Source organism: Lactuca serriola, chromosome 3, assembly GCF_051521515.1.
Source record: "Lactuca serriola cultivar US96UC23 chromosome 3, Lser_US96UC23_V15, whole genome shotgun sequence".
Taxonomy (NCBI): Eukaryota; Viridiplantae; Streptophyta; class Magnoliopsida; order Asterales; family Asteraceae; genus Lactuca; species Lactuca serriola.
Genome location: NC_136410.1, coordinates 13,388,981 through 13,400,290, shown reverse-complemented (window position 1 = coordinate 13,400,290; position 11,310 = coordinate 13,388,981). Strand labels below are relative to the sequence as shown.

Genomic DNA, 11,310 nt, shown 5'->3' with positions numbered 1-11,310 from the left:
GTAGTATCTGCTTCTCAATGTGTATGCGTGTGATAATCATAATCGAAAAGTGTTTCTGCTTCTTAATGTGTATACGTGTGTTTTTTTAAGTATGTAATTAAGAATTGTGATTTAAACAACTTTAAGATTGAGATTGAGTTTATTCCATTTGACATCCATGATCATTGATCTGTCGTATAAACAGAAAAAAAAATATATCCTCAATGTTACCCCTGAAGTGAATAAAAAAAGAGTTTAGGAATGGAATTTTTTTTATTTTTTGTATAATTTTCAAACCTCATAACAACTTTCGTATTTACTGTAACAAAGTAATTTAAGTGGTGGAGGGTAATCTTGGTATAACAAGAACAATAAGAAGAAGAAGAATAAAAAATTTTAATATGTTATTTGGTGAGATTTTGACCTCCAGGTCCACCACTTCTAGCAAGGCTCATTGTATAAATGAACTTGAAAAATGAAAAGTGCAATGCCTTAATTGTTAATTTTTTCGAATTTTATTGCATATATATATATATATATATATATATATATATATATATATATATATATATATATATATATATATATATTGATTGATTGCTAATCAAACTATAATGATGGCAAGGGCATTTTCATCCTTCATCAATCGTTGTTACGTCTGATTTTTCAGGAATATCCATTCTATCCACTGGATCAACTGGTGGGGGGCATTTTGGTCCTTTATTTTCTCTTTGTAGTGTATATACATGTACGCTATTTAGTGTGTTTATTTTCGGTTTAATGTAAGATATTTAACTATCGCCATCAGTATGGTTTAAACACAAAAAAAGTGCAAATCCAAACTGAAAACAAAAACACAAAAAACCACTAAAAAACAAAAAAAATGTCCCAGCAGAGAAAAAAACCACCAAAAAAAGGAACCAAACAGTATCAAACAGAAGGAAAATTGTACTTTTCAATTTGGCATTGGTTTTATTTAGAAACCAAAAAAAAAACCCAGCCTGATTTTTATTAATTCAATGTTTATTTTGTGTTAACCCATGTCATCTACAATTATACTATAAAATTTTTTAATTCTAAATTCCAAATCTGTTTTTGTGGTTATATATTAGCATTTATGTACAATCAATATCAGCATACTTTCATTTTCTGTGTTTGCTAAGTTTAAAGGCCAAATATGTCCTGCTGTTGCTACTTATTTTTATATTGGTAAAATACCCTAAGTAAATAGTAGTAGGCCAATGCAAAAATGTAAATTTCGTATTTAGTAATATTAACAACTAAAAATGGTTCTGTTTAAGCGTACATCATATCTTATTTCCCTTTAATTAATATGTTTTTGGTGTAAACCGGTTCAAATCAATGACAATTATGTAATTATGTAAAACATGACAGAAATGCCCCTTAATTCAAAATAGGAACTACCAGTTAAGTAATACAAAATCCAATCAACTAATAATAAAGAAGAAAAAATATAACAAAAAACAGAAAGAAGTTATATTTATTCTCCAAAATCTGAGTTTTTTGAGTCTTTGTCATAATTTCTCAAAAAAATAATTTAGCAACTAAAGCTATGTTTTTTCTGTATTTCATCATGTAATAAAATAAAAAATTGCTTCAATTTTTTGATCGAACGGAATGGACTGTTACGATGGAATGTGATTCCTTCATATTTTTAGTTTTCACTCTTTATCTTAAGTTCTAGGTTTTTCTTCTCATAACGATGGAATAAAATGAAAAGATTGCAATACCCATCTTATTTATGTAATCTTTGATTACATTATTTGAAGTTGTCATAATTTTAACTAAATGATTTTTTTGTAGTAAATAACTAAAATACAACATTCGCCTAGATGCACATATGAATTCTCTACTAATGTTCCTGAAATTAAGATTGGTTTATGCTTAAACATTGTACTTTCAATAAATATGGTATCTTATGTATTTGGTGAAAGTAAATAACTTTTATTTTATGTTTTTTTTATGGTGTTAGAAAGTGATGGTTTAGTTTGGATTCATTTTTATGGTTCGCAACATTACATATAAGTTATTTTCATTTATTTTATGATATAGCATCTTATGTGTTTGGATTCACTTTTAGGTTCTTTTATGGTCTGTAAAATTATTATATTTTCCTTTTCGTGATCTTCTTATCACCGGTTAATATGGAAGGCAATAGAGTAGTTCTTTAAGGAGTAACTTGGTGTTAGAAAAATGACACCCTTGCGTTGCTATGACATATTTTTTCTAGCAACTTACTTCCCTTTTATTATTAAAAAAATAGCATCTAACTTTCATTTATTGTTAATTATAGCATCCAACTTTCATTTTAGTGTTAAGTATAGCATCCAAGTTTCATTTATTGTTTATTGAAGCATCTAACTTTTAAGTCCATAACTACAAATTGAAATCAACCTCTTTGGAGCTTCGTAGCAAATTTGAAAGCTTGTCCGTTTAGAAGATTGTTGCAGTTAAAGCAAATCAAACCACATGATTCGAAATAACAAAAAAAGTTAACATCGATATTGGAATTCTAATATTTTTTTGGTTTGTGATCGGCAATTACTCTGTTATTTTTTGGACTAAATTTGCTTTTGTGAAACCTGGAAAGTCGGTTTTTGGTTCCTCCTTAACAGAACATGTAAGGTTTATTTTTGTGTTCAAACATTATTTATTTTGAAATATATATATATATATATATATATATATATATATATATATATATATATATATATATATATATATATACAAAAGCCAAAATAATACATTATTTTTTAATCAATTATGTTGTATGAGTTAAGATTATGTTGGAACAATCATATGGACCAAGAATACACATAGTTTCTGAAAAACTATTTTAATCCCAGCCCTTTTAACATTTGCCGAAATTTTCCAATAATACATTTTTAGTAATTTATGAATATTTTCATATTACTTCAATCTATTTCTAAATATACATTATTTAAATTTGTAATTTATAGTGTTGTGTTTATTTATTTTTATTTTATATTTAATTTTTTGTATGTTAATATCATTTAATTGATTGTGTTTTTTTACGGTCTATTTAAATTGACATTTTTGTTCTATAAATCATGTTAAATGTCTGCACATCATGAATGTATATTGGATATTCAAATATATAAAAGTCTAAACAAAAAATTATATCTTATTAATTTAATAAAATTTTACAAAATTTTTACCGTGGTTTCATTGTTGTAATCTACTATATATATATATATATATATATATATATATATATATATATATATATATATATATATATATATATATATATATACTAGGTGTAAGACTCATGTATTACATGGCTTCATTTTAAAGAAATAAATATGAAATTTTAAACATTTGAGAAAATTAAATTTATAAGAAAAAAATAGAAAAATATTGAATTATTATAATTAAATTGTTTGTTTTTCTTTTAAATTAAACAACTAATTTAGATAAATAAACAAAAGAAACTAATCAAACTTTAATTTAAAAAATTTGAAATTAGAAGGAGTCAATTAATAAAAGTGATATGCATTTATTATTACATTTATTGCAATGATTACATTTAAATATTATGTGGAAATTAATAAAATGAAAAACTCACAAAATGTCATGTGGAAAAAAAGTAATTAAAAATGACAACAAAATGACATGTGGCCAAATCAATTAGGATATGACATGTGACACAAAGTTCTTTATTTATTAAGGAATATATATATATATATATATATATATATATATATATATATATATATATATATATATATATATATGGGGAGAGGATCAAATGAGAACACCTAAAAGGTTGAGAACGCGAGAACAGTTCTGGACCAATCATTTTATAAGGGTATATTAGTAACTTTATATAAATATTAATTAATGATTTCCTAAAATCTAGGGATAAAAATTTTAATTACCTAACAAAATTAATATTTCCTTTTAGTTAATGAAATATATATAAATGTTTTTTTATGATTTTTCCCAAAAAATATTTATGACGGTTTCAAAAAAATTACCTAAAAAAATTAATATTTCCTTTTATTTTAAATCTGAAAAGAAAATCTTAAAAAAATATTATTTTCTACTATTTCACGTTTTTTTTTAAATGAATAGAAATCCAATCCCAAATCAATACACTTCCAATCAAAAATGAAAATACATCAAATTACAAATAATTCAATGCATTTTTCATAAATTGAAAATAAAAAATAGTGTAAAAGTTATCATTTTTTCATAAAATGAATACCTCGAATCATAAATAAATACACTCATTCGTATGAGTACACTACTATTCATAAATAAATACAATCATTCACACACGAATACATTGCAATTCACAAATGAATACACTGTTATTTATAAATTAATACACATTCTATCATAAATGAATACACGTGCTATTCATAAATAAATACAACCATTCACACATAACTACAATGTTATTCATAAATGAATACACGTGCTATTCATAAATAAATACAACCATTCATGCACCCCCTTCAGGAAATTATTACCATAAAATTCGAAAATTAGAATTTTTTTTCTTTCTTTGCCTCTGTTCTTCAAAAAAAATTCCAGTTGGTCCTCCCATTGCAACCATTCTACCTCCTAAACACTCAAGCAAAGATTAATACAAAGAAATCCAATTATATATCATCCAGTAAACCAAATCACTAAATATACACACCAATTGGCTAACACAACCTTTTCATTTTTACTTTTTACAAGTATTTATAATTTATTTTCAAACATGTATCTATAGAAGCTACAAGAAATCAAGGGTAATTCTGTCATTTGTCATTATTTGTATTCTGCAGATTTACAAAGGAATTTCATTCGATTCCATTCCCTACCAATCAGATCTCAATTCGATTCTCATTTCTTCCAAAACTTAATATTTCAAATTTGGTTATCCACATCTTAAATATTAATGGTAGAGGGGTATAATCGTCATAAAAAAAATATTAACAATTGTTTGTTACAGACACACGTGATGCTACCTGAGTACTTAATGCAAAAGCCTACAGTCGATGAAGCCATGGACGCATTAAAGAAAGCCGGTGTCCCTGAAGACGAAATGGTCGCTTTAGAAAGACAGTTGGCATCTGCCGCCCCCAAAACCACCTCCACCACCATGGATTCCAACAACCGGAAGCTTGGATTTGTGAGTGGCGGTGTACAGTCGTCGGAAACCGCCTCCGGAGAGTGATGATGAAGAAGATGAAAATGATGATGATGGGAAGGTTGAGATCTCACAGAAAGATGTTCCGGAAGCTGTTTTTGGAGGACTTGTGAGAAAAAAAGATGATGAAGAAGAAGATCAGGAGGCAGCGATTTGCAATGATGATTGAAGACCAGGTAGTAGCGATTGAAAGTGTCGATTGAAGCGGGCTTACCTTCTTGCTGAAGGCGAGACACAACTATCCTTCCTCGTCATTTTCATTTATCTTCCTTCGACAGAGGATGTCTAACAGCCGATATGCTATGTGGTAGGGATGGAAGCGTATTTCCATCTTCAATTGGTTAAAACCCTAATTTAATTAGAGAGACGGAGAAAGAATGATGCCATGACCGAATCAGTTAAGCTGATTTTATGGAACAATCAAAATGGAAATTCCATTACTACCCTTGAGACCCTTAATTGTAAATATAATAATTACAATTTGGTTCCACATTTCTTGTAATTTACATAAATGACACATTAATATGAACCTTTGATTTTAGGATTTAAATTGCTCAGATCTGTTCTCGCGTTCTCAGCCTTTTTAGTGTTTTCAATTGATCTTATATATATATATATATATATATATATATATATATATATATATATATATATAGGAATGAGTTCTATGGAAAACAAATAACTAGGGCAACATCTACCGGAACCAATAATCAAATGACACGTGTCCATTTTTTTCTTCACAAGTAATGTATTGTGGAAGTTATTGCGGAAGTGATGTGTTGTCATGTTTTCATTGGTTCAAATATGTGTTGCCCTAATCATTCATTTTCCAAAATCCAAATAACTCATCTATATATATATATATATATATATATATATATATATATATATATATATATATATATATATATATATATATATATATATATATATATATATATATATATATATATATAAGTTGGAGTTTGGAAAGTAACGGTCCAGTGGCGCTTTGCTTATCCAGAATAAACTGAAACCAATTGAAAGGAGGAAGGTGATCCACACACACCGTCGAGGTGGAACTGTGTGAGAATGCGAAGCATGACGACTCTCTGTTCATCAGAGAGCGTGTTGATGATGAGGAGGATGGCGTCCTTTTCGACTCAATCAACTTCTGCTAAACCTTTGGAATTCTTTAGATGTTTTCTCGATTCTAATGTTTCGTCTCTTCACACTTCTCAACTTCGCCTTTTCTCCTCGAGGTATGTTGATGTTTTTCAAGTGTTTTCGATATGAATTTCTTTTATCTAAGTTCATGAACCTGTATGTGATGATATTTTCATAATTATATTTTAAATTGATAATCGAGGTGACGCAATGCATAAATCAATTTCTGGATGGTGTCTGAATCCCACATTTCACCCTTACGGGTGTGTTTCACAAAAAATTGAAGTTAATACTGTCCAACAAATGATGGTTATATATTAGGCAATAGGTGAATTGGGAATTTCATCAGTTTTTGGTCCAAATTTAGAACTGTGGTTCTTTCCTCTCAATTCTCAGAGGAAACGTTGAATATTGATATAATTTTTTGATGAATCAAACATGTGGCTGCAAAATAGACTAATCTTATGCAAGAGTGACTATATCTAGCTACCAATGAGTAACCAATTGCTGTTTTCATGGATTCCAAAATGAAACTCGTTTGCAACTTTAATGATGGGGTAACGTACAACTCAGAAGAATCTCATTTCTTGCAGGCAACATTGCATCAAACTACATGACAGGCGATTGAGGCAATGTCAGCACTCAAAATCCCAAATGAATGTCAGTAACTTCTTAAGCATGTGTTTGTATTCTAAATTTCCCTCAAGCGTGTATTCTCTTATTTGTGTTCATTTTACATGCTGACATGTAATTTTTGGGAATTTAAGGTACTTCATTCTGATGGTGAAGATGCAACAAAACTAACCCACAATGTAGAGGATTGGGAATGCAGTACTTCAAACAAATCATATTCAAGATATAAGTTAACACCAAAAACATCACTTCCTTTCAAGGATTTCTCACTTGATAATACATCATGGAACAGCTGCCTAAAGTTCATGCTGTTTTGCGGGATTTTAACTCTTCAAGATTCTCAAAACGCATTTGCTGTTGGTTCAGATGTTGCTAATCTAATGCAGTCTAACTCGTTTTTTGGAGACCTCAGTGATTTAAGCACAGGTTTTGCTTCAGTTAGTATAATCAATCTCCCTATTTCTGTTTTTTTTTTTTTCCCTTTAATTTGGTGCCTCCTTTATTTATGTCAATCCTGTTTACAAACAAATCTTGACATAATTCCTTTTTTTTTTCCAGGCATTCTTGCTGATATTCTTCTCTGAGTTGGGGGACAAAACCTTCTTCATTGCTGTAAACGAAATCTTACTAATTTTTCTCATATTTATATTATCAAAAAAAGCTTTAATTACAAATTTCCCCACATTACTCTTTTTAGGCACTTTTAGCAGCTCGGAACTCTGCTGCAGTTGTCTTCTTGGGGACATTTGGTGCACTTGGGTAAGTGATAGACATATATAGTAATCTGTATTTCAAATTATTCACGTGACAATATAATATATATTATGAATTATTATCAGGATAATGACTATCATATCCGTTGTTCTTGGGCGAACTTTTCACTATGTAGATGAAATCCTTCCCTTCAGGTTTCTTTTCTCTTTAATCGATGCTAATTAAATCCATTTGATTCTTTCATCTTAATTAATATATTATCTTGAATGCCAGATTCGGTGACATGGACCTTCCTCTTGATGATATTGCTGCAGCATTGCTTCTGGTAATATATGTGAAATCAAAAATATAAATATATGTTCATGAGATTAATTTAATCGATTATATAGGTTTATTTTGGTGTTTCAACTTTGGTTGATGCTTCTTCTGGTGATGGGCTTAAAGCTGAAGAAGAACAGAAGGAGGTAAATTTTTAGTCTCATTCAAATAGTTTATTCAGCCTTGAAATTCAGTCACTTTACGCATTATTATTAAAATAATAATAATAATTTATAAAGTTATTAACATTATTACAGGCTGAGATAGCTGTATCTGAAGTTTTGGGAAATGGTGCTGGGATTCTGGCTGCAGCTAGCACAATCATTAGCACTTTTCTTTTAGTGTTTGTAGCTGAATGGGGTGATAAATCATTTTTCTCTACAATTGGTAAGTAATTGACCTTAAAGATTTTCTCTGAATTTACTACTTAAAAACATTTAAAAAAAAAAAAAAAAGACATTTTTTGTTATCCTTGAATTATATTAAAAGTTAAAACATTGTGTTTGTTCAGCTCTTGCTGCTGCCTCCTCACCTCTTGGAGTCATTGGTGGGGCCCTAGCTGGTCATGGACTTGCAACTCTGGTAATTTATTAAGTTATATGAATCATTATTTTATTTTATTTTTTTATTGTTTATTAAACTGAAGAATATGAATTATTTGTGGTATATAATGAAACCAATTCCTGTAGCTGGCTGTTCTTGGAGGGTCATTACTGGGAAGTTTCTTATCTGAAAAGGTTACATCGATTATTGAAAATAATTCATCATATACTACATAATTATTAAAAACAGAATATTAATAATAATAATAATAAAAGTTGATATTATTTTTGTATAGGTGATTGCATACGTTGGAGGTGTTCTTTTCCTTGTGTTTGCAGCAGTGACAGTGGTTGAAATTGTGAGTTAGAATCAATCTGTTTGTTTGTTTTCTTCGATTCAATTATTGAACTTTTTCATAGTATTTTAATTTTGTAAGGTGATTGCTTCATATGATTATTAGCAGATTTTTGGGGATTTAGATTCTACTCTTTTTTTTGGGTAGTTGCTATTTAGAGGTTTAGAGGTTGATGTTTCTTCTAACTTTCCTATTTGGGCCGAAAGGTCGCTCCCTTTATAAGTAATACTTTTCTTTATTATGATATTTTATTATCAAATTACAAAGAAAAATTAAATATATATATTATGTTAGATTGGTTGAATAACTAGTTAAATATAGTATATTTGTAGGTAGTTTATCAAAATATGTCGACATATAACTAAAAAAAAGTTTGAACACTGTAGAATGTGGTCAAGTGTTTGTTTTGTAGGATTTAAATACATTAAAAATCATGATTTAGAGCTTTTTTAATTGTTATATATCATCAAAATTTAGTACTCGATTATGTCCCTCTCCCATGTCTATTCAACTTCCCTAACAGTCATGATCATTGACCAAGTTAGTTCAAAATATTAAACAAGTAATAAGATCACAACTAGTGTTTATAATTATAACACATATTTCAAACAAGATTATAGTTATATCCTCTAATTATTTTCTCTTCAATTTCTTTTGAAATCGAAAATATTGATAGATGATGTTGAATCCTTATAGCTTACAAGTATATGGATTTTTGCTAAGTGTCAATCATGAAGAATTCTAGAGAATTGTTTGGTCGGGTATAATATGTTTATTATTGCTAAATTACATGGTTATGGTTATGTTAAAAAAAATCATTTTTTTTTTGGGATGATTAGAAGGTTATGTCAAAAAAAACTCAATATTTTAATTTTGGGTTGTTTTAAAAACGTAACTCTTATTTATTTATTTTTATTTTTTCTTGAATGACAAGATGTTAGTAAAAGAAAGAACAGATACAGGAATTAATGGCCAACATTGGGCCTTCTAACAAAAAAAAATCCAATTGACTTTAAGCTTTTAATTTCTATGTACAAACCAAAAATACGATGAGAAACAATTTCATTAAACATCATGTCCTTATCCCACACTCAAAGAGCACACACTTCATGTAATATCACAACACATGTAAACCAGTCAACATGATAAACATGATCTTTGCATATCTGATATCTTCACTTAATCCACCCAAGAGAGCCACACCACACTACAACAAAACAGGTCCATATGATATATGTAGTAATGTGCAATGGGGTACATAATTTATCTTACTTACCAACTCTTTAATAACATTATAAAGGACTCTAAAAATAGACATTAAAATACCAAGACTACCAGAAAAGAGTCGATCTATCACCAATAGATATAGTATGACCTTCCAAGTTGATACAATAATAAGATTTCAACCTTCTATCTGCAACATATTTTTCCAACCGGTAACCCAAGATACCTAAATGGAAGGGACATGGCAAAAGACCTCGTAATTACATCCAAATAATCAACTTCAACCGTAGAAACTCCCACCCTATAGATATTCAAGTTCTGCAAATTGATCTTAAAATTGGAAGCTAAATAAATTCAACAAAGTACGTATCAATGTCTCAAACCTTTTCTTGCGAATAATCACCAAGAAATTATATTTATAAAAAATGAGAAATCAATAAGTTATTATCGACAACCTTAAGTCTTAACACATGAATAGAGGTCATTCACAACAATATCTTCACTTCCTACATGCAAATCCTTCATAGCTAAAATGAAAAGAAAAAAAAAATTCACTTTGTCATAAATCCTTTCCAAATTGAAACTCATTTGTAGAACTTACGTTTATCAAAAATGAAGCTTGAGAAGACGATAAACAACCTTTTTTAAATAAATTTTTGAAACCAATTTGACTATGACCGAGATAATAAATATCTACATGTTGTATTCATGAAAATCTGCATAGGCACCCGCAAACATATATTTTCATCTTGGTCATCATCTACAATGATCACTCAAATAGCACTAAAAATAATCATTTAGCCTATAAATAATTTGATAACCATAAATTAAAGTACGATATTCAAACACCATAAACGAAATATTACGATTAAAGTCGTAATAATCAAGTAATCATTTAAAAAACATATCCACTTGCCCCTTGAAAACATTTTATATGTTTAATAATAATCATTAAAGATATCAAAATGACTTGGATACCATCAATAATCATAAATAAGACTATGTCATATTAAATATTATGTTTTCCCTTACAATTTTCCACATATAAACGGGTAGCTTTACCTTTACATAAGTGCCAAGAGAGGGACAAGTGACAACATAATATCATCATACATATACTAAACCGAATTATTCCTCGCATATGCTCTAATAACTAAATATATTTGGAACTCACCTTGTCCCCTACAAACTTTTTTTTTATATTTTATAG

General features: G+C 28.6%; 1 protein-coding gene across 1 annotated transcript; it reads left to right on the top strand.

Moving 5' to 3' along the window:
- The first annotated feature begins 6,130 nt into the window (after positions 1–6,130).
- Positions 6,131–9,120, top strand: LOC145091513 (GDT1-like protein 1, chloroplastic). Its single transcript, XM_079029254.1, has 12 exons — positions 6,131–6,408; positions 6,907–6,973; positions 7,081–7,383; positions 7,505–7,558; positions 7,644–7,705; positions 7,786–7,854; positions 7,934–7,985; positions 8,050–8,124; positions 8,236–8,365; positions 8,490–8,560; positions 8,668–8,715; positions 8,817–9,120. Exons 1-12 carry the CDS (start codon positions 6,239–6,241, stop codon positions 8,886–8,888), a joined length of 1,173 nt encoding a protein of 390 aa, XP_078885380.1. The 5' UTR covers positions 6,131–6,238; the 3' UTR covers positions 8,889–9,120.
- The last annotated feature ends 2,190 nt before the right edge of the window (positions 9,121–11,310 follow it).